The following is a 27,799-nucleotide window of genomic DNA, read 5'->3' as shown; positions in this document are numbered from 1 at the left end:
ACCAGCTGGTCTGGCTCTGCCTCTCCAGTTTGCTGGCCCAGTCCGAGGTCTCTGGGTAGCTGTCCTGCTGTGGTGCCCCAGTAACAGTGCTGTCCTCTCCCCTGGCAGGTACCCATTTCCTTCGCGTCATCCCTGACACTGGCCCCGCGGCGCAGAACCCTGAGCGGGTGAAACGGGTCCTGTTCTGCACTGGAAAGGTGTACTATGACCTTACCCGTGAGCGCAAGGCCCGGCAGATGGAGGCCGACGTGGCCATCACCCGGGTGGAGCAGGTGAGTAGTCTCTGGCCACCCCCATGCCCATGGACTGGGGTTGGTGTGGCCCCCGTGATGACCTGGTGACACTGTTCCATGTCCCCTGCAGCTCTCGCCGTTCCCCTTTGACCTCCTCCAGCGGGAAGCCCAGAAATACCCAGCTGCTGAGCTGGTGTGGTGCCAGGAGGAGCACAAGAACCAGGGCTACTACGACTATGTCAAACCCCGGCTCCGCACCACCATCAACCGTGCCAAACCAGTCTGGTAGGGACTGGGGGGATGACGACGATGCTGGGGGGAGGTCTAGGGAGTGCAGACCACCCTTCACCCCCCGTTTTCCCCCTACAGGTATGCAGGGAGGGAGCCAGCGGCTGCCCCTGCCACTGGCAACAAGAAAACCCACCTGACTGAGCTGCAGCGGCTCCTGGACACAGCCTTCAACCTCGACGCTTTCAAGGACCTGGCCTGAGCTCCAGCACGACAGTGGCAGCATGTCCTGTCCGTCCGTCTGTCCATCTGTCTGTTCCCTGCTCGCCTCCCCCCTCCCTCAACTACAGACCTTGTCAAATGCCACGCTGGTGCCTGAACTCCTTGTGTGGCTCCACTGGGGCCAGCGCCGCAGCCAGCATCATCTGTCCCCCAAGGCTGTGGTGGACGAGACCCTTGAATCCCTCAGCCCTCCCACTGCTCTCCTTTGGGGGTTTCTGGCACGATGGATCAAGCCACTTCCCAGTTCTCCCAGTCTGCTATTGCATTTGCCACTGTAGGGGACTGAGATGGGGTGGCTGTCCCTGCTGCAGGACCCAGGCAGGTCTGGGGGTGCTGCCTCCCCCATAATCCCTCCCTATTCCCAGTTATCTTGTCCCCAGGGGGAACACTTGCCCTCTGCCTGCACCTCCTTGGCCTCAGGTCCCAGCTCGGCCACGTTGTGCCCTGTGGGGTCCTGGGGGCAGCCCCCTCGCTGGGGCTTCCACTACCCTGAGGGTGGGGGGCTGCAGCCACACACCCCCCCCCCGGCCACTTGCATGGCCACTTGAAGTGCAACCCCAGTAGTGGGGACCAGCAGTCACACACCTGCTCACGTGGTGTCACTGGTCACCCTGGCATGTACGCTCTGCATGCGTGTGCTCTCACACGCTGTCACATGTGGTCCTGCCCCCCCTGTGTCACAGACACTTGTCACATGTGTCATGCCCCATTGCCCTGAACAGCTGGTCACACACCATGTCACAGCTGACACGCGTGTGAGAGCACATGCTGTCACATGGGGCCATCAGTCCTGCCTGTGTCAGAGGTGCCTCTCACACTGTTGCATATGTGTCACAACCTATTGCCCTGCACTTGCCGTCACTGTCACATCTGCTCACACATACGCGTGTGCTGGCACACACCATGACATGGCCCTCACTGCCACCCCTGCTGTCACCTCCTGTCCCATTGTCCCACATGCACAGCATCACACGTGGTTACACACATGCTCTCACACTTGCCACGTGTGGCTCTCAGTCACGCCTGTCATACAGGCACATGCTGTCCCACACAACTGCACGCTGTTATGCTGTCACACAGTGTCACGCACAGTCACATTGTCACACGCATGTGCTGTCATGCACTGTCATGTGCAGCCTCTGGCTCCACCCCGTGTCACACGCACGTCACGCATCGCGTCATACCTGCTGACGCAGAGGTTGTCCCAAGCACGGTCACAGACGACCCCCCGCGTGTCAAGACACCCCCCGACCCTACCCCCGCCCGCTCTCTCGCTCGGTGCTCGGCTGCACGCGCCTGCGTGGGGTGGGGCGGGGCCACGCACACTGATGAGTTCGCGGCCCCATTGTGCTCGCGGACCGTCGTGGCCCGCTGCGCTGCGGTTCGGTGCGGTTCGGCTCCGTCGGGCCCCGCCCCCCAAGGCAGCCCTGCCCACTCCTCCCTCCTTGTCCCCGGGCCATGGATCCGCGGCCCCGCGCGCGCTGAAGATCCCGCGCAGCCTCCGCGCAGCCGCGCGCGCCCGGCGCCGCCAGGGCCATTTTGGGTCGTTCGAGACGGTGAGTGCGGGCAGGGAGCGGGGGGACTGGACTGGACTGGACTGGACTGGATGGGACGGGCAGGGCAGGGCACGGCACGGCACTACGCGCAGCCCCGCACCGCGCCTGAAAATTGCCCCGCGAACCCCCCAGCTCTCCCGCGCTGCTGCCGGAGGCGGTTGTCATGGCGATAGGGGCGGGGGTGGTGGTGGTGTTGTCTGTCCTCACGCTGCCACCGGGGACGGGGGTGGCTGTCACCGCCGGTGGGGCGGATGTCCTCGCGCTGGCACCTCCCAGGCCCGGATCGGCGCGGGGCCCCCCTCCCCCTCCTCGCCACCGTCCCGGGGGGAACTGAAAGCGCCGGGTGAGATGCGGCCGGGCTGGGCCGGCTGGAAATACCCCGGGCGAGGGCGATGCCGGGGCGGCTGCGTCCCCCTTCCAGGTCTCGCCCCGGAAAGTCCCCGCGGTTCCCCCCGCAGCAGGCCTGGGGGAAAGCCCCCTGACTCCGGGTAGAGGCGGTCTGTTCCTCTGGTCCTGGGGGGCCTGTGCCCGCGGACCGGGAGGTTCTGGGGGGAAGCCGCGGTGGACCAGCACAGGGGTGGGGGCTCCCTAGGGAGCCACGGACGCCCCCCACCCGGCTCCCCGTGCCTGGGCGGGCGGGGGGGGAGGGGAGCGTGAAGGCTTCGAGCCCCCTCGGGATCCGTGGTTGGGGTCCCGCCGTCCCTCTGCCTCCCGCAGCCCCGGGGACGGGGACGGTGACCGTGCCACCATCCCGCAGCGCCCACCGCGGGCCTGGAGGAGCCGACCTGCACCTGCCCGCCACCGATGAGCTTCATGAACCCCATGAAACCCTCCTTGCCGCCCGCACCCCACGGGTGAGCGCTGGCCCCCGGGGATGCTCCTGCTGCCCCCCTGCCCTCTGCTTCTTCGTCCTTCCTCTTAATTAATTTGTTTTTCTTTCTAGTGATGGTTCATTTGCATACGAGGCTGTTCCTTGGCAACCAAGCACCAATCAGCCGGCGGGATCCCTCTCCGTGGTAACCACAGTCTGGGGGGTCAGCAACACCTCCCAGAGCCAGGTACCGACAGCATCCTCCTCTCTTGCCCCGGGGACCCCCCACCCTGCTGATGTCCGTATCTACCTCTGCCTGACCTGCTGTCCACTCTGCCTGCCCCCTCCCCCATCCCCACGTTGTCCCCCAGGTTTTTGGCAGCCCCATGGGCCCTGGGGGGAGCAGCTCCAGCACCCCGCTGCTGCCTGGCATGGCTGGCACCGGCTCGGGCATGAGCTCGCCACCGTTCATGCCGCAGCAGCCCTTTACCGAGGGGGCACCTGGGAAAGGCTACATGCAGCCAGGCGTCTATGGCCGCAGTGCCTACCCTGGCGGACCGGGCTTCACCGCGAGGTAAGGCCAGCTCTTTGCATCCCATCCTGGCATGTTCCCTGCCAGGGGGCTGCCATGCACCCCTTCCCCGTCTGTCTGTCCTCCAGCTATGCCGGAAGTCCTGGCACCCCTGGTGGGATGGGGATTCCCTCGCATACCAGTCGCCCCCCCGCTGACTTCACCCAGGCAGCTGCTGCTGCTGCTGTGGCTGCTGCTGCTGCCACAGCCACGGCTACGGCAACGGCAACGGTGGCAGCGCTGCAGGAGAAGCAGAGCCAGGAGCTGAGCCAGTTTGGCACGGTAAGAGACCAGCAGTGGCAGAGCTGGGATGCTGGTGGCCACCCCTGCCCTGTCATGAACCCCCCTCTCTCTGTGCTGCAGATGGGGGCAGGGCAGCCATTCAGCAGCCAGTTCCTGCCCCACGCTGGCCCCCGTGGCCCCGCCACCATGAGCCCTGCTGGCATAGCAGGCATCATGGCTCCTTCCAGCGTCTCCCCCATGAACATGAGCCCCGCACGGGCCTCCGGTGCCAGCCCCCTTTATGGTGGTCAGCGGGTGCCCCAGCATGCTTATCCTGGCCCCCCCGCGAACCAGCAGCTCTCCCGTCAGGGCCTGAAGCGGGCGTACTCCAGTGAGGTGAGCACCTGCAACCCTGGGGCCACAGCGGGATGCTACTGTTCGCCCCCTGCTGGTGCTGACACCCCCCCGTGGTCACGCAGGGATACCCGGCACAGCAGTACCTTCAGGGAGCGCAGTATGCTGCAGCCGGTGCCCAGTACACACCCAGTGCCCCCCAGCCCTCTGCTCCGTCTCCCTCCTTCCCTGGTCACAGGCTGCAGCAGGGCATGAGCCAGTACCTCTCAGCCTCAGGCAACGCTGGACCCTATTACAAGGTATTGAAGGAAGTACAGCGATGTGGGGTGGGGGTCTGCCGTCCCCTTGTGCTGACCCCAGGGACCCTCCTCCTCACGCAGACAGCTGAGCAGTTCGATGGGCAGAGCACCGGCTTCAGCTCCTACAGCCAGGCGGCGGTCACTGGGGTGAGTCCCGGCGCAGTGGGGGGGTTGCTGCAGATGGTGTGGGCCCGGCTGGGCGCTGAGGCTGTGCGGTGCCTCTGCAGCCAGGCCGGGCGCTGCCGGGCTACCCCAGCTCGCCACTGGCCGGGAACCCCACATCACCCATGACGCCAGCCAGTGGCCTCCCCCCCTATGTGTCCCCGGGCCAGGATGTCAAGTCGCCATTCCTGCCAGACATGAAGCCCAGCGTCACCTCCCTGCACTCTTCCCCCTCGGGTAGGTGACCGCTGGGGACAAGGGAGCTGCGTGTGGTGGGGAGCACAGCACAGGAACTGCCCCACTGCCCCCAGCCCAGTGGTCATTGCCTCTTTAAGGGGGGGAGGGGTCTAAGGAAAAGGGAGGGGCTTCAGCTCAGGGGGCGGGGCCACTGCCAAGGTTTTTGGGGGCCCTGGCAGGCACTGCCCAATGAAAAGGGGGGATGGAGCGAGTGGGAGGGTCTGAAAGGGGGGTAGGAGGGCGGGGGGCTATGAGCTGTGGGAGGGGCTTGGGAAAAGGTTGGGGCTTCAGTGGGAGCGGCTCTCGGGGGGGTGGGGTCAACGGGACTGGGAGGGGCTTGTGCAGGGGCGGGGTGACCCGAAGTGGGCAGGGATTCCACCATGGGGACGGGGTTTGGAGGGGTACCCTGCTGGGGCCGGGGGTGCCTGGTGACGCTGTCCCGGCAGGGCCGGCCCCCGGGGAGGAGCTGCGGCTGACCTTCCCGGTGCGGGACGGCGTGGTGCTGGAGCCCTTCCGCCTGCAGCACAACCTGGCCGTCAGCAACCACGTCTTCCAGCTGCGTGACTCCGTGTACAAGACTCTGATGATGAGGTGGGGGCCGGGGCTGCGCAGCGCAGGATGGCACCAGGGCACAGGGTGGCATGGCGTCCTGCTGCACAGCCCCACGTGGTACTGCTTGGGCTGGTGCTGCATGGCTTGGAACAGCATGGCATGGCGTGGCACTGCATGGTGCAGCGCTGCTTGGTATGGCATGGCATGGCACAACAAAGTGCAGTGCTTTTCACCACACAGTGCTTTGTGGTTTGCTGGTGTGTGGCACGGAGTGAATTGGCACAATGCTGCATTGTATTGTAGTTGGCATGGCACTGCATTGCATGGTTCAGCCTGGCACTGCTCTTGGGCAGTATGTGGTTCAGCTTGGCATGATGTTGAGTGGTGTGGCAGTACCGGACATGGCTTGACACAGCAGTGTGTGACACAGTGGTACTGGGCACAGTATGTCACTGTACAATGCAGTGGTGCTTGGCACTGCTTGGCACAGCATGGTGCTTTTGGGTACTGCGTTACATGGCTTGGAATGGCATGGCACAGCGGCACGTGGCTTGCCACAGTACAGTGCTACATGGCAAAGTGCTAATCGTGTGGTGGCACCTGGGGCAGTGGTACAGAGTTTGGCACAGCAGCACCTGGGGTGGTGGCTTGCCTGCAGCCCCCCCTTGCCTGTACCCTTGCCCATGGCCCTGCCTGCCCCGCCAGGCCCGACCTGGAGCTGCAGTTCAAGTGCTACCACCACGAAGACCGGCAGATGAACACCAACTGGCCGGCCTCCGTGCAGGTCAGTGTCAATGCCACACCGCTCACCATCGAGCGTGGAGACAACAAGACCTCCCACAAACCTCTCTACCTGAAGCATGTCTGCCAGCCTGGCAGGAACACCATCCAGATCACTGTCACCGCGTGCTGCTGCGTGAGTCCCTGAGGATCACGGGGTTGGGGGCCTTGGCTGGGGCCACAGCTCAGCCCTCTCCGTCTCTCCCCAGTCCCACCTCTTCGTCCTGCAGTTGGTGCACCGGCCGTCGGTGCGCTCAGTGCTGCAGGGGCTCATCAAGAAGCGCCTGCTCCCTGCTGAGCATTGCATCACCAAAAGTGAGCACCATGTTTCTGGGGGGGTGGGCTGCAGCATAGTGGGGGGGACGCCCCAGTCTGGGAGGGTTACCCTCGTGCAGGAGAAGATATTCCAGTGCAGGGCTAGAGCACAGTGGAGGGTGATGGGGCGCCAGATGCTGCCATGGAGCCCCCCCACTCCTGGTGTCCTGGTTTTGACTCTGGGTGCCCCTCACCCTCCCTCAGTCAAGCGCAACTTCAGCAGCGGGACCATCCCGGGACCCAATGGCGAGGATGGCGTGGAGCAGACAGCCATTAAGGTGTCCCTCAAGTGTCCCATAACTTTCCGGAGGATCCAGCTTCCTGCCAGAGGCCATGACTGCCGGCACGTACAGGTGGGGGTGGTAGGGGCTGAACAGTATCCCTCACCCTGTGTTGTCCCCCTTTGTGTCCCACTCCATGCCCCACCTGGGCTCAGCTGCCATTCTTTCCTTGCAGTGCTTTGACCTGGAGTCCTACCTGCAGCTCAACTGTGAGAGGGGGACGTGGCGGTGCCCTGTCTGCAAGTGAGTGGGGCATGCAACACTGCTGTATCTCAGTTTCCCTGACTGTGGGGAGGTTTCCCTGCCCTCACCCTGCCTCTCTCTGCCTACAGTAAGACGGCCCTGCTGGAGGGACTGGAAGTGGACCAGTACATGCTGGGCATCCTGATCTACATCCAGAAGTAAGTGTCCCCACTGTCAGTCTGAGGCTGGCACCACCTTTGTGGGGCTGTGCAGCCACATCTCTACATCCACTGCTCTCCTGTCACCTCCAGCTCGGATCATGAAGAGATCACCATTGACCCGACATGCAGCTGGAAACCTGTCCCGGTCAAACCTGACCTGTACGTCAAGGAGGAGCCAGAGGGGCCAGTGCTGAAGCGGTGCCGGACCCTCAGCCCCACACACATGGTGTTACCCAACATCATGGAGATGATTGCTGCCCTGGGCCCTGGCTCTGCACCCTTCCCGGCTCTTCCACCACCCCCAGCGGGTGCTGCTGCGGACTATGGCACCACAGGTATGGGGACACCCATGGGGGACAGGGACAGGCTCTGCCCAGGCCACTCTCCCATACAGTCACCTTATTTTCTCCTGCAGGTTCTAGCTTTCCAGCACCAGGGGGCTTCCCAGAGCCGTTCCCCACCCCCGGAGCCCCTGGCACACCGACGCTGAGTGACTTTGCACCAGGGCATCCCCCCATCTCCTACCAGCCCGACATTCCCGGTGGCCTCCTGGCCCCTGAGAAGCCCCCGCTCCCTGCACAGGTCAGAGGGGCTGTGGGTGGGGAGTTCTTCTGCTGTCTTCCCAGGGGGTCCTGGTGGAGAGAGGATCTCACTGCTGTGCTGTTCCCCCACAGCTGCCCCCAGCAGGGCGGATGGATCCGTCCCATCCCCCGGTGCAGCCTGGGCTGCACAACCCCTCCCCGGCGCAGCCATTGCATCACCGGAGCACACCGGCTCGGCCCCCCCTGGGGCTCTCTGGCCCAGCCCATGCTGCCGAGCTCCCCTTCCCTGCCACAACAGGTGATGGGCCTGAGCCTGCCCTTGACGTGAGTACTAGTGGGGGGCAGCTGGGGACCCCAGCTGCTGTGAGGTGGGGGGACTTGGAGGAGCTGGGAGGGGTGCTGGTGGTCACATGCTGCTGTCCCCAGCTCCTGCCTGAGCTGACAAACCCCGATGAGCTCCTTTCCTACCTGGGCCCCCCCGACCTCCCCAGCAGCAGCAACGACGACCTCCTCTCCCTCTTCGAGAACAACTGAACCATCCTCGTCTCCCCACTGGACCTCCCCGTGGAACTCGGGGGGCAGCACTGGCATGCCCCTGCCCACCCAAGAGCCAGGACCCGCCCCACTATGGGGCTTCCCCAGAAGGGACATGATAGGACAGAGAGGGGGATGGGCTTGCCACCAACCCCCCCCAGAAGCACAAGGCTGTACATACTGTAGAAACTCTTCTCTCTCCCCCCCCACTCCCCAAAAACCCCCACCCTGTATTTAAAGGCAAGTGCATTGGTGTGGGGTTGGCCCATGCCCCTGTGTATATGTGCACACACTGCTTCCCCCTGTAACATGTGCCCAGCCAGGGAGTGCAGGGTGCATCCCCCCAGTTGCTCTGTGGACCCCCTGCTGTCCCCTGCCACCCAGCTCCCTGTATTGTCTCCTCATCCCTGGCTATTAAAAGGATTTTGTTTCAGTGAGGCTCACATGCATCACTGGGCCGAGTGCACCCCTCTGTGCCCACTTGCACCCTCATCTATGAGGACACCAGGTTCACAGAGTCACCAATGTGGGCTAGAGGGCTGGCAGCAACCTGGGGTGCATTAGGAAGGTTCTCCTGCCCTGATGAGGCCAACTCTGGAGTGCTGAGTCCAGCTTAGGGCTCCCCAGTTCAAGGACAAGGACAGAGTCCAGCCCCTCATCCTCCTCACAGCCCTCCACTGGAGCATTTCTTTTATGAGGAAGTGCTGAGATCTGGGGCTGTTCAAGCCTGGAGAACAGCAGTCTGAAGTGGAATCTCATCAATGCTTATAAAAATCTAACGGGTGAGTGTCAAGATGGGGTCAGGCGCTTCCCAGTAGAGCCTGGTGACGGGATGAGGGACAGCTGGCACAAACCAGAACGTGGGAAGTTCCATCTAAACAAAAGTAAAAACATGACTTTGGGAGAGACAGAGTCCTGGGAGAGGCTGCCCAGGTCCCAGACCTGCCTGGACACAAGGCTGAGCCAGCTGCTCCAGGTGACCCTGTGTTAGTGAGCTCCAGCGGTCCCTTCTGCCCCTGCCGTGCTGGGGTCCATCACCCTGCACTGGGGCCCAGGCCTGGCTCCCCACACGGGCTGGAGGGATCCTGCTCCTCCGCAGGAGCCTGCACCAGGCCGGCCGCTGAACCGTGCCGGCCGCCATCAATCATTAACCGCGAGCAGGGCAGGCAGAAGGGGGGCCTCCATTAACTGGGGCAGGGCTGGGGATCTCGGAGGGTTCTCCCCCACAAGCCGGTGGAGGCCGCAGCTCCCGGCCCCGCACGCCCTCATTCTGGGGGGCTGCTGCCAGCCTCCCTGCCACCCCACAGACCTTCGCCCTCTCCCCCCTCACCTCCTGACCCTGCTCAACACCTCCCCCGCCTCGACACCCCTCAGTGCCGGCCCTGCCCCACTGTTCCCACCGCCCACCCAGACCCCCAGACCCCCTCACCCCCATCCCGGCCCCATCCCCCGCCAGCACTGCGCACGCGCGCCCCGCCCTGCCCCGCCGCCAGGCCCGCGCGCCCCCCGCCTCCGCTTTTTTTTTCTTTTTGGTTCAAACTCGGCGCCTCCGATTTGCCACACGTCCCGCCACTCCGCCACAAGGGCGGCGGCGATTGGTCCTCGCCCAAGGAGAGGTGGGCCCTCCCTGACCCTATATAAGCTGTGGCTGGCAGACCTTCTCCTTCTGCTGCGCCGCGCCCTCTTCACGGTTCCGCTGCTGCCGCCGCCCCGCTCCCGCCCCGCCGCGTACCGCCATGGCCAACCCCGTGGTCTTCTTCGACATCGCCGCCAGTGGCGAGCCCCTGGGCCGCGTCACCTTCGAGGTGGGGAGCGGGATGGGGGGAGGAGGGGGGAGGAGGAAGGGGGCGGGCGAGCGGGCTAAGGGGGGCTGCCGCCATTTCCTTCCCGCGCCTGGGGGAGGGGGGGGGGGGGGGGGGGGTGAGGGTGAGGGGTAGAGGGTGAGGGGTAGAGGAAGGGGGCGCCGTGCCTGCGTGGGCGGGAGTGGCGGGCGGTGGCGGGGGTCTATGATATGGGGGGGGAGGGGGGGCGGCGGCCGAGTGCGGGGGCTCATTTCGCTTCCACGTGGCTGCGGCTTCTGCGCTCAGGGAGGGGGCAGGGGGAGCAGCGGCCTTGGTGAGGAAGGAACAAAGGCCCCAGCACAGCCCCCGACGTCCGTTTCGGGGTGGAAGATGCGGCCAGCCTCGCCTGGGCAGGGACGGCGTGGTCCAGCCCAGGGCGTGCCGCCGCCCGCGGGGAGCCCTGCCGCAGGCCTGCCGGGCAGCCCCAGCCCCCCACACCTGCCGCCCGCCCTGGCCGTGCCGCTGGGGCGGCCCCGCCTCGCAGGGGGGGCTCCGCTCCACCGCGGAGCGGCTAACGCGGTGGCTTCCCCTGCTGCGGTACTGAGGCCACGGCTGCCCGCGTCGCCATTTTGTGCCAGTGCCGCCGGAACGGGGCCGTGCCTCGGTGAGCGGCAGCAGCCCCCGGGGCGGTGGAGGAGCCCCGCGTTCCCTCCCACTCCCCAGGGGATGCTGTGGGGCCCTCGTTTTGTATCCTGAGTCTGAAAATGCCGTCGGGGAGTTGAGAGCAGGGGCAACCCGATCGCCGCAGGATTGTCGCCCTGACGGGAAGGCATTTGGCGCCCCGCGGAACCCCGTGAAGCATCCCGGGGACCGCGCTCCAGGAATGGCTGCGCAGCGGCTGCCGCAGTGCCCGTGGGGAGCACGCTCCCGCCCGGCATCACTTTGCCATGCAGATGGCTTCTGGCTGCCCAAAATGCTCCTGGAGCGGTTGGTAGGCGGTGTGTCTGCTGCCTGGGGAAACTTGAGTCAAAGAGGATTTTAATTTAATGCTGGTTAGGAGAAAAAAAATACGTCTGCCTCGCTGCTAAGACCTGCAGCATATTTGCAATCGTTTGGATGCTGCTAGTATTAGTTCAGAGTTTTTAGATGCTGCTGCATGAAAGTGAGAAGTAGGATATGCTTTGCAGCTGCAGGCACAGCTGGGATCTACCTCCCAAAGGGAATCCCCGAGTACTGAGGGTGTGGGGGGGAACCCTGTGGGCTTGGGTTTGCACCACAGCGGGGCAGCTGATCTTTGCTCCAGCCTAAACAGCCTCTTCTCTCTTTGCAGCTGTTTGCAGATAAGGTCCCCAAGACAGCAGGTTGGTAAAGTGACACTGGCCATACAGTGGCTGCATCAGACCCCAGCGTTCTTCCTTACTTTGGACGAAACAGTTGTTGACGGTGAAATACCTTTTCCTTTGTAGAAAACTTCCGTGCTCTGAGCACTGGTGAGAAGGGATTTGGCTACAAGGGGTCCTGCTTCCACAGAATCATTCCTGGGTTCATGTGCCAGGTTTGTGCTGCTCCATCTGTGGGTGGGTGAGGAGATCTGGTGTTGGTGTGTTTTTGGGAGTTGGCAAATTTGGGGTGTGATGTCAGGTCTGCCATCTGCATGCAGCCTTTAGAGTCTCCTGTGCCCATGACTTGACCCCCCCCTTTTTTCTGCAGGGTGGCGACTTCACACGCCACAATGGCACTGGCGGCAAATCTATCTATGGAGAGAAGTTCCCTGATGAGAACTTCATCCTGAAGCACACAGGCCCTGGCATCCTCTCCATGGCCAATGCTGGGCCCAACACCAACGGTTCCCAGTTCTTCATCTGCACTGCCAAGACTGAATGGTGAGTGGGGTGCTGTGGGGGGTCCCTGCCAGGGAGGGAGGGGGCACACCAGGCCTGGTTCCAAGGTTCCCTGCATGGAGCTGACAGGCACCAGCTGTGATCACCTGCTTCTCCTGCAGGTTGGATGGCAAGCACGTTGTCTTCGGCCGTGTCAAGGAAGGAATGAATGTGGTGGAGGCCATGGAGCGCTGTGGCTCCAAAGATGGCAAAACAAGCAAGAAGATCACCATCACCGACTGCGGGCAGCTCTCGTAAACCCTCCTTATCCTTTCTGACCATTCCTTCAGCAGCCTGGGCACTGCTGCCTGCTGCAGCTCACCCTGTCCTGCCCCCTGACTTACTGCTGCGTTTGTGCTGGGTCTCAGCCTTGTGTGCACGGTCCAGCTGGGCCTCAGTTACCTTAATGAATCTAAATAAAACGAGTTAAACCATGGTGGGCCCTTTTCTTCCCCTGCCTGAGATGTGGGTGGTCTGTGGGACTGGGTGGGGAGAAATTAGAGGGTTGGGGCAAGAGGATCCCAGCAGTGCAGCTACATCAGGTCCTTAGTTAGGGCCCAGAGTGAACAGGCACAGGCAGCTGGGCAGTGGGGCCCTCAGTGTTGCAAACTGGGAAGGGGACCCACCCTGACACTACTCTCAGGCTTGGGAAGAGTGATGCCCGCCACCTTTGGGTGCCCTGGGGGACTGTGTCAGCAGGGACTGCTGGTCTAGTCTGTGCTGGGCTCATGGTGCTTCCAGAGAGAGAGGGGGACCAGGTCTGGGGGTCCCAGTGCTCCCAGTTGTTTTAGTCCTGGTTGGGGGACCCCAGTCTTACCTGCTATGGGGCAGTGGTGCTCAGCTCTGTCCCAGTCTGGGGTGGAGGGGGGGTGATGCTCTCCAAGGGTGCCTAGCTGTAGGATGACTGCAGTGCTCCCAGCTTCAGAGTTTGGGAGATTTCCACCTTGGGAGCCACCTCAGCACTCCTGGAGTGCTCAGCTTCAGAAGCCTGCTGCTCCCAGTATGGAGAACACCCAGCCCAGGAGCATCCCTCAGAGATCCCTGCCTGCACCCAGAGCTGCTCTGCCTCTCAACTCCCCATTGCTTGGTGTGTCAGTTTTAGGATTGGGTTCTGACTGGGACTTTGGACTGCCCCAGGAGGCCCAGCAGGAGGTCTCAGTCCTTCAACATAGGAGCATGAGGGGGTTGTGTGGGATGTGTACCTTTTGAAGACTCAGGATAGCTTTGGTTGGAAGGTACCCTTAAAGGTTAAACATGTCCAACCCCCTGCAGTGAGCAGGGACACCTTCAACTTGGATCAGTGCTCCATCCAACCTGGGCTTGTGTGGCTTCGGGGATGGGCTGTCTACCATGCCTCTGGGCAACCTTTGCCAGTGTTTGACCATCCTCATAATAAAAAAAAATCCTACATCTCGTTTGAATCTCCCATTTAAACCCCTTGGTCTATTACTACAGGCTCTGCTAAAAAGTCAGTCCCCATTTTTCTTATAGGTCCCCTTACAAGATTTGAAAAGCTGCAGTAAGGTCTACCTGGAGCCTGCTCCAGGATGAACCATCTCAGCCTGGCTCTAGACCAGAGCTGCTCCAGCCCTCCCAGCGGGGGAGGTCTCCCCAGAGCAGAGGGGAGAGAATCCCCACCTTGAGCTGGTGGCCTCAGTGCTGGTGCTGCAGTCCAGCTCATGGTTTGGAGCTGCCAATGCCTGTTGCAGGCTCACCAGTCCCCAGAACTCCTTTTCCCCAGGTCTGCTCTCAATCCTCTCTTCTGCCAACCTGTGTGGATCCTGGGGGTTGCCCCATCTCCTGTGCAGGACCCCGCACTTCATCTCATTGGACCCCCTGAGGTTCACATGGTCCCACTTTTCAAACTTGTCCAGGTCCCTGAGGGCTGTCAGCTGCATCCCCCAGATTGGTGTTGTCAGCAAATGTGCTGAGGGGCCATTCGAGCTCAATGTTTATGTCATTCAACTGCTCATGGGTCAGGCAGGACTTGCCCTCAGTGAAGCCATGCTGGCTGACTCAAATCCCTTTGCTGTCCTCCATGGGCTAGAGCACAGCTTCCAGGATGATCTGCTCCATGATCTTGCCAGCTCTTGCCTGAGGTGGCAGGATGTCCTTTGTGGATCTGGGCTGTGTTGAGGATAAGGTGGTGGAGCACACACAGAGGTTGGGCCCAGCCCCTGGGGGAACCTGAATGGTAGTGGCAAGACTTTTGGCATGGTGGCAAGGAGAAGATTTTTTTTGACCCTGACCTCACAGAATGTTCCTGCTTGGTGAGGGAGGTGGTACAGTAAGGGGCTTTGGGGATAACTGGGATAGTTTTAGGCAGTAAGTGTGGAGCCCCAGTGTTGGAGGGGGTTTGGGGAAGTTGGTGAGGCCCAGCAACAGCTTTCAGGCTTTGAACTTTGCATTTGGGAGCCACGGCCAGACGTGTAGAATTTTGGAGCCACATGTGGTGTCTGAGGGTTTTAAGTTTGATGTTTTAGGTGCCATGACAGGTGCTGAGTGTCTCTGTTTGTGGGCCCTAGGAATGTCTGTCAGGGAAAGGTTTGGTCCAGCCACAGCTTTCAGGCCTTTCACCTGGTGTTTGGGAGCCATGGAAAGACATTTAGGATTCTGGAGCTGAACTTGGTTAGAGTTTGAAGTCGAAGTTGGTTGTTTGAAGTAAAAGATTCTAAGACAATCACAGAATCACAGTGTTCTTGGAGCTCTGGGAACGGTGCCAGGAGAAGGTGAGAGGCAGCAACAGCTTTCAGGTCTTGCACCTTGCATTTGGAAACCATGGCCTTATGTTTAGAATTTTGGAACCAAACTTGGCTGGAGTTGGAGGCTGAAGGATTGGATGTTTGAAGTTTAAAGTTCTAAGGTGTCATAGTCCTGTCAATTCCAGAAGAGCTGCCCAGGATGAGAAGAGAATGCCTGAGGTCAGGCAAAGGGACCAAGCGCAGTTTTCCTGCCCGTGTTGCTTAGTACAAAATGGCGCCCAGGAGAGCCCTCTGGTGGCTTCTCTGGCTGCTGCGCATTTTTGGTTGGGAAGTAATTACCAGTGAGGAGGGTGAGTTCCATACTTACGTATTTTAGATGTATTCACTATCACGGAATCACAGAATTTTCAGATTTGGACAGGACCCCTAGAGATCATGCACTCCAGCTCTCGACTAAAGCAGGATCACTCGTGCACATGACACAGGACTGCATCCAGGCAGGTTTTGAATGTCCCCAGAGAAGGGGACTCCATGGCCCCACTGGGCAGCCTGTGTCTGTGCCTTGTCACCTTCAGAGCAAAGAAGTTTTTTCTCCTATTTAAGTGGAACTCCCTCTGTTCCATCCTGTGCCTGTTGCCCCACAGCCTCTCACTGGGAACTACTGAAAAAAGTCTGGCTCCATCCTTTTTTGTACCACTCTTTCGGTATTTGTAGGCATTAATGAGGTCTCCCCTCAGGCTTCTCCATACTAAAGTCCCAGCTCTCTCCACCTTCCCTCACAAGAGAGATGCTCCAATCCCCCAGTTATCTTCCTCACCTCTTCTGAACTCTATCCAGCAGTTCCTTGTCTCTCTTGACTGGGGAGCCAAGAACTGGATGCAATATTCCAGCTGTGGCCTCACCAGGGGAGAGCAGAGGGGCAGAACAGGACACAAAACCACAACCATCTCAAGCACATGGACAGCCACAAGTCTATGGTGCTGAAAAGGATCCACCCAATAAAGTTGAGGGAGCTGGCAGAAGAGCTAACGAAACCTCTCTCCATAATCTACAACCACGGTTGGTAAAGAGAGGAGGCCCAAGATGAATGTAGGCTTGTCAGTGTGACACCCATCTACAAGGAGGGAAAAAAAAAAGAGGATGAGGAGCTATAAACCTGTCAGCATGATTTACATGCATGGAAAAATTTGAGAGCAGAAAGCTAGAAAGCCAGGCCCTTTTGTTCAGAGTTTTGAGAGTCCTATTGAGCAACAGTGAGACAGTGGCCGCCGAGGGCTGGTATATTGGAGGTTTAAGGTAAAATGAAAACCCGTAGCCCAATGGTTGGTGGTGCTGTGGGTATGGTTTCATGTGAGGGTTAGGGCCAGCAAAAGTTTTCAGGGGTCACTCTTTGAATTTGTTTGCCAGTCCCGACCGTTCGAACTTTTTGGAGCCCCATTGAGCAACACTGGAGAGTGGATGCCGAGGGCTGGTAGATTCGAGGTTTGTGGTAAAATGCAAACCTGTAGGCCAATTGTTGGTGGTGCTGTGGGTTCCATGTGAGGGTTAGGGCCAGCCAAAGTTGTCAGTGGTCACTCTTTTAATGGAAATATTTAATGCATTTTAATGGAAAAATTTTTTCCCTTCCATTCACAAGCTGATCCAGCAACTAGAGCCAAGGAGTGATTAACAGGATACACTCACCCTTTACTCATGCTATATGGCCTGTGCCAAAGCCTAAGGGAGAGTGGAGGCATCATAGAGATACCCACGTACCTTTATATTGAGCTATTGATGGAAACTTTAGTTCCATCATATTTCGGGCTGACTCTACCAGATTTTAGTAGCCTCTTTTTTTTTCTTGAATCTCCTGGTGGGTGTTGTTAATTTTTCTCCTATATTGGTAAGCAGTAAGACAAAAACCACAGTACAGTCTTCTATCATCACCCACCAAGTGTGTCCAGGCCCTTGAGTGAAAGCAACCCCAGGAATGGGCTTGCCTTTGCCCAAGGCAGGATAAACCCAAACAGTTTTCTCCAGCAGATTCTTTTCATGCACCACAGGCACTTTGTCCCCATCTACTGTTTATAGAAGATCTGACTGAGCAGGACCTGCTCGAGTGATGATAGAACCCCTGGTGTTAACCACGTGGAAAGAGAGAGTTACCAAATGTATAAAAGTTTGCTGAGATCTATCAGAAGGTATGACCCATTGGAAGAGCAGAGACTCCCCGGCCGCCCAGCACTGTTTCACTTATTGCAATTTTGTTAAATTAAATCAAATTAAATTACTTAAAAGGATATTGAGTTTCGGTGATTTATAACAACTGGTAGCTCATCCGGGATCTCTTGTCAGTGTTAAGCTCTGGAATCTATATAGGGTAGGCACCCCGCCGATTTTTGGCAGCTCCTTTCTGGGTCCCCGGCTTCACTGACAGGATCCTGAATCCTGAAACTGCAGTAAGCAAAAGAATTTAATTTTTTTGTTGAGCTCCTTTTGACTGCAGTAGTGTGTTTCACCCATAATTCTGCGTGCAAAGACCCGAATGAAGACGACAGAGTCGCAAGCATTAAAGGAGTGTACCGTTTGGTTGGGTGGGATTCGGTTGTCTGTGTGAGTGTGAAAGTGTGCCTGAGATGGAACCTGGTTCCAAAGTGAGTGCAGAGGTCTTCTAACCACAGTTCCAATCTCCCGCGAGGGACTTGGTCAGTGAAGGACTGAAGCAAACCCTATAGGACCTGCGGGTGGGTGACAGGTTTGGGTCATCTACACAATACTCTCACGGTAACCAAGGGCTGTGAGGATTGCCACTTCTAAAATCCTCAAGACAAGGGAATAGTAAGAAAACAATTTCGAATAAACCCGGGAAATTGTCAGATATACCTCCGGAGAGTCCATTAGGCCTTATGATAAAATATTGGGATAGCAAAGGGAAAAGACAGGGCAAAACAAAATTGAAGTTAGTACAAAATTGTATGTCAGTCTGGCCAGAGTACACTTTAAAACCTCACGTAACCTGGCCTATATTTGGCTCATTTGAGGATTGGGTGTGTCAGGCTCTAAACTAATATATTAATGCAAAAGAGCCGTATTCCCAGGAGGAAAGTGAACATGCAGAGTTATGGCTTTCTAATTCCACTCAGCCTAATGTTCCCCTTCTAACTTTAAAAAAAGAAAAGCAAAGTGGGAAAATAAGAGAAAAATAAGGAGAAATGGGAGCCACTTGATTACCTGCCTCCCCCCCTATTTGAATATTCCACCACCAATGGATGACAACCAACCAGTATCTGCTCGCACTAGGAGCAGACAACCACAGGCTGAAACTATTTCAGCATATCCATTAAGAGAAGTGCCATTGGGAGGAAACCAGGGTGGATCAGGATTTGTGACTGTTCCCCTTAACACTAATGATGTAAGGAACTTTAAAAAAGGAAATGGGGAACCTTTTGGAAGACCCACTAGGGGTTGCTGACAGATTAGATCAACTTCTGGGCCCAGATATCTATACATGGAAAGAGGTCATGTCTATTATGCATATACTGTGTTGCAGCAAACCCTTCTCTCGGGGACACGGCTCTTCTCCGGAGCTCTCTTGTCACCTTCTCCTCAGGCGTCTTCATCTCTTCCCCTTCTGCTTCTGGGAGCATGCCTTTTATTTTGCCCTTCAGCCCCGCCCATTTCTGGCTGGGGCAGGCCCTAATTATTGGGCACAGCTGGGCCTAAGCTCCCAGTTCATTATCGGCGACACCTGAGGACTTGTGGTTCTCTCTACATTTCCCCCCTTTTTGTTGTTTGTTGAAAAAATAAACTTCATTTTTTCAATAATTTACAATTAATTCACAATAATTTAACATTTCATTTAAACATTTCATTATTTTTCAACATTTTTAACATTTCATTTTCAATAATTTAACATTTCATTTCAACATTTTTTTTTAACATTTCATTTTCAATAATTTAACATTTCATTTAAACATTTCATTATTTTTCAACATTTTTCATTACTTTTTTAAACATTTCATTATTTTTCAACATTTTTTCGCCTATTTTTTGAGGAGGGAAAATTCGGGCTCTTTAGCCTCTGTTAGCAGGAGATGAGGTCTCAAAACACCAGCTCAGTTTTCGCTGGTACTCGCCACCTCGGAATGCCTAGCCACGCAGAGGCTTCTCCGAGCATTCAGCGCACCAGTCTTATCGCGTGTCCCTAGGGCTCCGTTTCAGGACCGCACTGTCGCGTGTCCCTGGGAGGCTCCGTTTCAGGACCGCGTCGCGTGTCCCTGGGAGACTCCGTTTCAGGACCGCACTGACTTGATGCGCACTCAGAGCTCCGCTTCAGCTTCAGCATTCCTTGGGTTTGAGTTCCGCGCGCCAACTCGCTGCGCCTTTCGAGCCTCATTCTTCTCTCCTGCCTGGCTCGCCGTTCCGGGCTGTTGTATCTTACCGTGCTGGGCTTCTATTCCGAGCTCTACATGCCGCCTACAGCATTTAAGCCTAGCCTTGTGGAGCTTTTCTCGTGGTTGCGTTTTTGGAGCTCTTTATAGAGCATCCCGCACCACCGTAGTAGCTCCATCTGATGTGGTTGCGTATTTCGAAGCTTGTTATATCACCTTCCGCATTTAAGCCTGGCTTTGTAGAGCCTCCCGCAACCAACGTGGTCGTGTAGAGCTTCTTATATTACCTCAGCGTTCACGGCTGCTGTTGCTGCCCGCATTCTCCACCAGATGTTGCGGCAAACCCTTCTCTCGGGGACACGGCTCTTCTCCGGAGCTCTCTTGTCACCTTCTCCTCAGGCGTCTTCATCTCTTCCCCTTCTGCTTCTGGGAGCATGCCTTTTATTTTGCCCTTCAGCCCCGCCCATTTCCGGCTGGGGCAGGCCCTAATTATTGGGCACAGCTGGGCCTAAGCTCCCAGTTCATTATCGGCGACACCTGAGGACTTGTGGTTCTCTCTACAATACTGTTTACAGGTAAAGAAAGAGAAATGATCAGCCATGCAGGGACAAGGGTATGGGAAAGAGGACATCAACAGGGACCCCCAGGAAATCAGAAGTGGCCAAGTGTGGACTCACATTGGGATCACCAGCAAGTGCAGGGTCACCAGAATCTAGATGATTTGAGGGACATTCTTATTCAGGGTATCCGGGAAGCGGTTCCCTGAGGGCAGAATATGGAAAAAGTATTTGCAGAACATCAGAAGAAAGATGAGTCACCAACTGAGTGGTTAGAAAGACTGCGAAAGAACTTACAGTTATACTCGGGAATAGATCCTAAGACTCCAACTGGGACAGTCTTATTAAAGACCCATTTTATAGGGAAGGCATGCCCAGATATCAGGAGAAAGTCGGAGAAGATTGAGGATTGGATGGATAAAGGATTAGAGGAGTTGCTGAGGGAAGTGCAGAAGGTGTATGTGAGAAGGGATGAAGAGAAAGCAAGAATGAAGGCAAAAATATTTGTGCCTGCTGTAAGGGAAGCCAACCAAAGGAAAGAGCAGAAGGGGACAAATAAATTTCAAGGTGAGCCTCAGAGGAGGCCAGAGGGACCCCAAGAGAACTATTCCCAAGGTGGTCGTCAGGCCTCCAGGGGACCCCTTTGTTTTTATTGCAACAAGAGAGGACATATTCAGAGGAAGAAACAGGATGAGAGAATGTTTAAGGAAGAATAGGGGTGTCAGGGCCTATATTTATTGGGGACAAGAACACCTACAGAGCCCTTGATAAAACTATTAATAGGTCCCCATAAAACAGAATTTTTAATAGATACGGGAGCTGAAAAATCCACTATACAAAAATTACTGGAAGGGGTAAAAAAAAGGGAAAAAGCATATGTCAGTCACTGGGGCAAAAGCCACAGCACAAACGGTAGCAAAAATTTTGTTAGAACACTTAATGCCTAGGTATGGATTGATCCATGGTATCGACTCTGACCAAGGAACACATTTTACCTCAAAAAACGATCAAATTATTATGCAAATCATTGGGCATACATGGAGAATATCACACCCCCTGGCATCTACAAAGTTCGGGCAGGGTGGAAAGAATTAATCGAACTATTAAGCAACAATTGGCAAAATTAATGGTTGAAACCCAAATGCCTTGGACAAGATGTCTACCTTTGGCCCTCTTAAATATAAGAACAAAACCACAAAGTGAAACTAGACTATCACTGTATGAGATGTTTTATGGAATGTCTTATTGTCAAGGAATGCCATTGGAATATAATATAGGATAAAAGTATCAGAAAATATATTGTAACTTTGGGGAAGCGGTTAAATGAATTAAGGGAGATGGGAATGTTAGTACAAACACCTCCCTTGGGGTTTGCAATACACCAATTTCAACCTGAGGATAAAGTTCTGATAAAAACCCGGAAAGAGGAAAGTTTATCCCCTCTCTGGGAAGGACCTTTTCTTGTTCTATTGACCACAGATACTGCAATTCACACAGCAGAGAAGGGACGGACTCACACTTCTAGAGTTAAAGGGCTGGTAAAGGAATGGAAGATCACTTCACAACCTGGAGCATCGAAGGTAACAATGTGGAAGACCTGAATGGATAAGTAACTGGGGAATCTCACATGGGAACTCCAGGAAAATAAAATATAAATATAGATAATTGGTATTAGTGGGAAAGTATATAGGGAAGAGAGAAATAAGGGAGTGGGAAACACAAAAGGCAATGTGTAAGGTGGATGACTGGAGCAAGGTTGTGAAATCTTAGTCTCCACCCATCTTTGATATCATAGGCAGGGGCAAGACTGGATGAGACATTAAGGCTGCAGTTGAAAAAGATCTGCCAAGGGATGCAACTCCTTTGGGCAGTGACCACTGCGCATCATGATCCCTGCCAGACCCTTTCTGATTTTGATGGGAATGCTAATACCCACCTTGGCCAACAATTGTAGCCTATGTGTAACCACTACCCGCAGAGGGAAGATAATCTCCCAAACCTTGGTTTATCATACTATCTATGAATGTAAAGTAACTCAGGCAGGGAAATGTATTCATAATCAAACTCATTATCATTTGTGTAACGATACTGAAATGTAAAAAAGAGTAAATTGTTATGACCCAAAGGAACTGCCCTATTCATATTCAATAGAATTAAAGGCTAATAATTATGAAGGACCATTGATAAAAAGTGAAGTATTTACAAATTGGAGCAGCCCGATAAGGTTATCTTTTGATGCCTGTAAAGGAATAGATGAGGATCTGTGTAGTAACTGTGGAAATATGGATTGGAGGAGATATTACAGTAATCAAGACAAATATCTCTCTATACCAAGATCTTATCCATGTCTCTATGAATCATGCTATCATTTTTGTGATGGTGGTGGATGGGGCTGTGTGTGTTGGGCGACCACAGACACATGGGGATTACCTATGGAATGTAGTATCGGAAAAGTTCGTCTTAGAGCAGAAATTATAAAAGTAAATGTGAGTAACCCATGTACATCTCACACTTGCAACCCTGTGACAATGACCCTCTACAATGTGAACAAATGGAAGAAAATGGGAATAGGGCTGAAAATTTATAGAACTGGGTCAGACCCAGGAGTGAGAATATTTATAGAATTAAATTAAAAAACAGAGAATCAAACCAGCATAGGCTGCATTTCAATTAATTTTATCATGAATTGGAAACTGGAGTGAAATATGAGATTATCACTGTTGCTAAAAATTTGTTTGTAAATCTTGCTGAAAATATCACTAAAACATTAAATATTACTAACTGTTATGTATGTGGGGGTACAAATCAAGGAGAAAGATGGCCCTGGGAAACAATGGAGAGTAATATAACTAACCCAGAAATATGGAAAAATTCTGAAAGAGGGAACAAAGGGCAACAATGGGTGTTACAGACTTCCATAATCAGAAGAAGCTGTTGGCAAAGTTTGGGGAAAGGTAAACCAGTAGGCAACCTCATATGTGAAGGGGGTTATCTTTGGAATGTAACTAGAAAAGACTGGGATAAATGGGGAAGACCCCTAGAAATGTCCCCATCATTTAAAAATTGGACCAATGGGACTAATATACCAAAGGGATGGCCTGCTCCTGAAGGTCAATATTGGATCTGTGGAAAATTGGCCTATGCGTTTCTACCAAAGAATTGGGCAGGATCTTGTGTATTAGGGACGATTTGACCCAGTTTTTTCCTATTACCTATAAGCAGGGGAGAACGACTTGGAGTGTGTAGTGAAATGAGGCAACCAGATGCCACTAATTTCCAGGCAGTGGGCATGAGCTTGTGTTAAGCCCACCTGTGCCTGATTAGGGTGGGCCCCAACTGCGCATGAGCAGGATTAGGGGGCCAATAAAAGGTGAGGCTTGAAGCACAGGCTCAGCTCATTCCTGAGCAAGCCAGTGGAAAGGTTAGTGGAATCTGGAGCAGTAGCACTGAGCCAGGCTAACCAATCCTGAAGGCAACAGACTCAGAGCGCTATTTGTGCACTTCTGCTGAAACACCTGTCGGACCTCAGAGCGCCGTGCCCTAAGAGAGGTTTGTCTTGCAACAGGAGTGCAAGTATATGCAGAGGCAGATGAATTGCAAAGATCAAAATGAGAGCTAAAAATAGGTAATTGAAAGGATGATGAATGGCCTCCCGAGAGAATAATTGCCTACTATGATCCAGCCACATGGGCTGAGGACGGGTAATGGGGTTATAGGACTCCTATTTATATGCTTAATAGAATTATTAGCCTACAGGCTGCAGTGGAAATAGTTGTAAATAAAACAGGGGATGCTCTGGGGTTAATTGCAAAACAAAATACTAAAATGAGGGTGGCATTAGGTTATTTGTTAGCACAAGAAGGGGGAGTGTGTGGAAAATTTAATCTTAATAATTGCTGTTTAGAAATAGATGACGAAGGAAAGTCTGTAAATGAACTAGTAAAGGAAATGAAGTTGCACGCGTCCCTGTTCAGACATGGAAAGGGATGAATATGAAAGGAATTTGGGACGGATTCTTGAAAAACAATGGGATTACAAATATTGTAATGACAGCACTAGGACTTTTTGGGGGATTATTAACTATCCCTTGCTTGGTACCCTGTGTAATAAAAATAATACAATCAGCTGTCCAGAGAATACAAAGGGAAAATTATAAGATGTTTCTACTCAATTCAACACAAACCTCTCGGACTAGAGTTCCAGAATCTGTACAAATTGATGTAATTGACTGAATGGAGTCATATGAGAAATTAATTTGACAACTAGAAAAAGATCCGAATATGAGAAAGAAGCGAGACGAAACATTATCAGACTAAAATGAGTCAATTTATTACGGAGTTAAAACAGGCACAGGAAAGAGTGGCAGAATACCAGGCAGAGATTTCAAACAAAAGGGAAAAGGATCCTGATCCATGTGAATGTTGGAGATGTGAACATAATAGGCAGGAACCATGTGAGTGTTGTACTTCCAAACAAGGATGGTCTTCCCCATGTAAATATGACAATATTACCCATGCTGATTTATCTTCAAGCTCTGAAGGTTATTAAGAAAGTTATATAAGGTCACGAAATGGTCTAAAAATAAAGAGGGGGGACTGTGAGATATGATTGTGAGTTTATTCTAATTAATGTTTAACTATCTGAATGTTTAGCCTTTATGTTTGCATATCTATGGTTGGAATGTTGATGATTGGTACGGAATGGGAAAACTGTTTAGCTTATAGGTATATCATTGCATACGTGTAGGTAGAATTTATGTAAGAAATATGTAACTGTGCCTGCGCGGAGGGATAAGAGAACTTCCCGCCTTCACCAGAGGGAAGAAACAGACCCCCTGGCAACAGGAGAAGGAGTCTGCGCAGACGAAACCAGTGACGAGACGAAACGGGGAGGAAACTGCTGGGAAGAGGAAGTTACCGAATGTATGAAAGTTTGCTGAGATCTTTCAGAAGGTGCGAGCCGTTGGCAGAGCAGAGGCTCCCCGGCCGTCCAGCACTGTTTCGCTTATTGCAAGTTTGTTAAATTAAATCAAATTAAATTATTTAAAAGGATATTGAGTTTCGGTCATTTATAACAACCTTGCCCTCCCCTTTTCGCTTTACGAGAAGAGGGGAAAAGCAGTAACACACGGGGTACGGAACAAAAATGGCAATCTGCACAAATCTGTACACAACCCGGTCTCGATGCTGACAGGGATGGGTGCCTGAGGGTCCCTGCGGCAGGGCCGACTCAGGAGGGGGCTCCAGGGCTCTGCCCAGCACCCGATGGATGTGGATTGCCATGGGGACCCAGCTCTGGGGAAAGGAGCGCAGGGAAGCGCCAGGAGCGAAACAAGGGGCGGGCGAACGAGAGGGCGGGCTCCCGGCAGGCGATGGGCGGGAACATGGAGCCCTCTGCGCTCCACCCCTCCCCGAGGCTGCAGCCCCTGCTGCTTGAGTTCCTCCTCCACCTGTGGCACCCCCCCCGTGTCCTTCCCCTCTTACTCCCCTGTCCCCTCCGTGTCGCATCCCCTCCCCGTGTCACCTCCGTCTCCCTGCTCCTGTCACATGATCTCGTCCCCCTGTCTCACCCCGTGTCCCCCCCGTAACCTTGCCTCTGTTTTACCCCCCCCCAGTGTGTCACTCCCCTTTGTCCAGGTCACCAACAGGCGTGTGCGCGGCTGTAAGATGCGTGTACCAGGCGTGCGCCGGGCGTGTAAGGTGTGTGTGCCAGGAGTGTTCCAGGTGTGTCCCACATGCATGAGAGGTGTTATGAATTTATATAATGTTTATTCATTTAAACCTTAAGCAAGGTATACTTCTGAAGAGGGGAATTGTTATGGATTGTATATAATGTTTGTTTTGAGTTGTATATATATATTGTTTGCGAGGTATATTCCTTTGTAATTTTACTAACGATAGAAGCAGTAAAAATGTTATATTTTACAAAATAAGCCGCGAAATGTACCCGGGAAAAATGGGGGGGGAGGGGGGGCTACGTGACTAGGAATGTGTAGCCGCGTCTCAAGAAGCCCATCTATAGGGTGATGAAGAAGAACCTGGACCCTGAGCAGCAACGCGCACATGCGCAGAACCGCACGCGGCACCCGGATACGAGGGACTAGAAAACGAAAGGAGCCGAAGCCGCGGCGCCATCTTGGTCCAGCAAAAGACTCCCGAGCGCCCAGCGCTGTTTTTGCTTGTTGTCGCTTGCTAATAAATTCTAATTGGTTTTAATTGGCGTGTCCTGGACAATTTTTAGCACCCAATTTATAACAAGAGGCGTGAAAAGCGTGTGCCAAGCACGTGAGACGCGTGCACCAGGCATGTACCCAGCGCCTGAGATGTGTGTGAGAAGCTCGTGCCACGCATGTGAGATGCATGTGCCAACTGTGTGCCAGGCATGTGAGCTGCGTGTGCCAAGCACATGCCCAGTGTGCACCAGGCGTGTGCACGGCGTGTTCCAGGCGTGTGAGCTGCGTGTGCCCGGCTTTTGAGAAGGATGTGCCAAGCATGTACCTGTGTCCTAGTGTCGTCCAGGATAAAGGTGTGTAGCTCAACGTGAAGGTTCATGGGCATCTACGTGGGCCCATCAGGTTTCTCTAACCCAGCAGCATCGTCTTTGCACGGTTCAGCAGCCCATATAGGTTTATCTCTACGTTGCCAGTTGTTTTGCTTCCACTGCTTTAACCAACCCCATAAGGCATTTGCTACCATCCATGAGTCAGTATAAAGTCTCGGCCACTTTTCTTGTTCAGCAATGTCCAAAGCCAATTGGATGGCTTTCACCTCTGCAAATTGACTTGATTCACCATCTCCTTCATCTGTTTTTGCAACGAGTCGTGTAGGATTCCATGCGGCAGCTTTCCACCTTTGATGGCCCCCTACCAGACAACAGGATCCATCAGTGAAAAGAGCATATTTTTTTCTCATTCTCTGGTAGCTGGTCACATGGTGGGGCTGCTTCAGCCCGTTTTACCACTTTTTCTGGTGGCATTCCAAAGTGCTTGCCTTCTGGCCAATGTGTTATTGCTTCTACAATTCCTGGATGATTGAGTCTTCCTATCCTAGCTCTCCGTGAGAGTAGAGCAACTCCACGTAGCATCAGTAGCATGATGAAGGGAAGATTCTCTACCTGAGTGCATAAAGCACAGTAGAGGTAATCGTGGCACCAGGAGGAGCTGTGCTTTAGTACCAATCACTTCTGAAGCAGCTCTAACTCCTTCGTATGTGGCCAGTATCTCTTTTTCAGTGGCTGTGTAGTTGGCTTCAGAGCCTGTGTAGTTTCGACCCCAAAATCCAAGAGGTCGGCCTCAAGTCTCTCCTGGAGCTTTCTGTCAGAGGCTCCATGTAGGACCATCACCTCCCTCTCCGGTGTAAAGCACATTTTTAATGTCTGGCCCTGTTCAAATTGGTCCAAGGGCCATTGCCTGCACAATCTCCTGTTTAATACCCTCAAAAGCAGCTTGTTGTTCTGAGCCCCATTTAAAGTCTTTCTTCTTCCGGGTATCCTTGTAGAGAGGTTTCACAATCTGATTATAAGCAGGAATATGCATCCTCCAGAAACCAACAGTTGCTAGAAAAACTGAGTTTTCTTTTTGGTAGTTGGTGGGGCCATAGCTGTTACTTTGTTAATCACGTCCATTGGGATGTGGTGATGTCCATCTTGCCACTTAAGGCCCAGAAACTGTATCTCTTGTGCAGGTCCCTTGACCTTGCTCCTTTTAATAGCAAAACCAGCCTCTTGAAGGATTTCAATTATCTTCTTACCTTTCTCGTAGACTTCCTTTGCTGTGTCACCCCACACAATGATGTCACCAATGTGCTGTAGATGTTCTGGAGCTCCACCCTTTTCCAAGTGATCATGGATCAGTCCATGGCAGATGGTAGGACTGTGTTTCCACCCCTGGGCAGTCAATTCCAAGTGTACTGGACACCTCTCCAGGTGAAAGCAAACTGTGCCCTGCATTCTGGTGCTATGGGAATAGCAAAAGATGCATTTCAATGGATTTATCTGAAAGGCCAATCAAAGCATGCAGCCACCCTGCATTCCCAGTCTTTACAGCTGCAGTACCAAAGGACCATTTGTACCCTTTTGTGTCCCTGAAGTCCCCTCCCTCGAGGCAGTCAATGCCAAGGATGCACGGAGCAGCTCGGTGACCCCTGAA

The 27,799-nt window shown here is 54.3% G+C and overlaps 3 protein-coding genes and 1 long non-coding RNA gene across 12 annotated transcripts in view; all 4 read left to right on the top strand.

Annotated features, from left to right (window-relative positions):
- Positions 1–827, top strand: part of OGDH (oxoglutarate dehydrogenase) — a 51,355-nt gene extending 50,528 nt beyond the window's left edge. For all 6 annotated transcript variants that reach the window (XM_071729268.1, XM_071729265.1, XM_071729270.1 and 3 more), the window contains exons 21-23: positions 109–272; positions 364–518; positions 603–827. In XM_071729268.1, the coding sequence (XP_071585369.1) occupies positions 109–272; positions 364–518; positions 603–723 (440 nt within the window). In that variant the 3' untranslated portion in view covers positions 724–827. The remainder of the gene's footprint in view (positions 1–108; positions 273–363; positions 519–602) is intronic.
- Positions 828–1,605: 778 nt separating this feature from the next.
- On the top strand, positions 1,606–9,185 carry ZMIZ2 (zinc finger MIZ-type containing 2). Of its 4 annotated transcripts, none has more exons than XM_071729262.1 (19): positions 1,606–2,299; positions 3,057–3,153; positions 3,243–3,357; positions 3,482–3,684; positions 3,771–3,963; positions 4,045–4,299; positions 4,383–4,556; positions 4,638–4,703; positions 4,784–4,955; positions 5,402–5,546; positions 6,213–6,423; positions 6,497–6,602; positions 6,807–6,955; positions 7,059–7,126; positions 7,216–7,284; positions 7,378–7,622; positions 7,682–7,869; positions 7,962–8,153; positions 9,034–9,185. In XM_071729262.1, the coding sequence occupies exons 1-19, from the start codon at positions 1,729–1,731 to the stop codon at positions 9,058–9,060; spliced, it is 3,246 nt and encodes a 1,081-aa protein (XP_071585363.1). In that variant the 5' UTR covers positions 1,606–1,728; the 3' UTR covers positions 9,061–9,185. The 4 variants fall into 4 exon arrangements, with proteins under 4 accessions (XP_071585363.1, XP_071585360.1, XP_071585361.1 ...); XM_071729259.1 differs by lacking the exon at positions 9,034–9,185 and adding an exon at positions 8,256–8,793 and having other exon boundaries at positions 1,607–2,299; XM_071729260.1 differs by lacking the exon at positions 9,034–9,185 and adding an exon at positions 8,256–8,793 and having other exon boundaries at positions 1,608–2,299; positions 7,703–7,869.
- A 389-nt stretch (positions 9,186–9,574) lies between these two features.
- PPIA (peptidylprolyl isomerase A) lies at positions 9,575–12,459 on the top strand. The gene is made up of 5 exons (XM_071729291.1): positions 9,575–10,168; positions 11,475–11,505; positions 11,611–11,699; positions 11,855–12,027; positions 12,147–12,459. Exons 1-5 carry the CDS (start codon positions 10,100–10,102, stop codon positions 12,280–12,282), a joined length of 498 nt encoding a protein of 165 aa, XP_071585392.1. The 5' UTR covers positions 9,575–10,099; the 3' UTR covers positions 12,283–12,459.
- Positions 12,460–24,746: 12,287 nt separating this feature from the next.
- LOC139788888 (uncharacterized) lies at positions 24,747–25,868 on the top strand. Its single transcript, XR_011722975.1, has 2 exons — positions 24,747–25,376; positions 25,675–25,868. It is a non-coding gene; the product is annotated as an uncharacterized lncRNA (long non-coding RNA).
- Positions 25,869–27,799: the final 1,931 nt, after the last annotated feature.

This window comes from Heliangelus exortis, chromosome 30 (assembly GCF_036169615.1).
Source record: "Heliangelus exortis chromosome 30, bHelExo1.hap1, whole genome shotgun sequence".
NCBI lineage: Eukaryota > Metazoa > Chordata > Aves > Apodiformes > Trochilidae > Heliangelus > Heliangelus exortis.
This window is presented reverse-complemented; position numbering and strand designations above follow the sequence as displayed.

Bases quoted from the DNA above. Each gene is read 5' to 3' on its own strand.
- ZMIZ2 (XM_071729259.1), top strand. From the start codon at position 1,729: ATGCTCTCACACTTGCCACGTGTGGCTCTCAGTCACGCCTGTCATACA. The intron at 6,424-6,496 runs GTGAGTCCCTGA...GTCTCTCCCCAG, and splicing joins CTGTCACCGCGTGCTGCTGC to TCCCACCTCTTCGTCCTGCA. The intron at 7,623-7,681 runs GTATGGGGACAC...TCTCCCATACAG, and splicing joins TGCGGACTATGGCACCACAG to TCACCTTATTTTCTCCTGCA.
- PPIA (XM_071729291.1), top strand. From the start codon at position 10,100: ATGGCCAACCCCGTGGTCTTCTTCGACATCGCCGCCAGTGGCGAGCCC. The intron at 10,169-11,474 runs GTGGGGAGCGGG...CTCTCTTTGCAG, and splicing joins TGGGCCGCGTCACCTTCGAG to CTGTTTGCAGATAAGGTCCC. The intron at 11,506-11,610 runs GTTGGTAAAGTG...TTTCCTTTGTAG, and splicing joins TAAGGTCCCCAAGACAGCAG to AAAACTTCCGTGCTCTGAGC.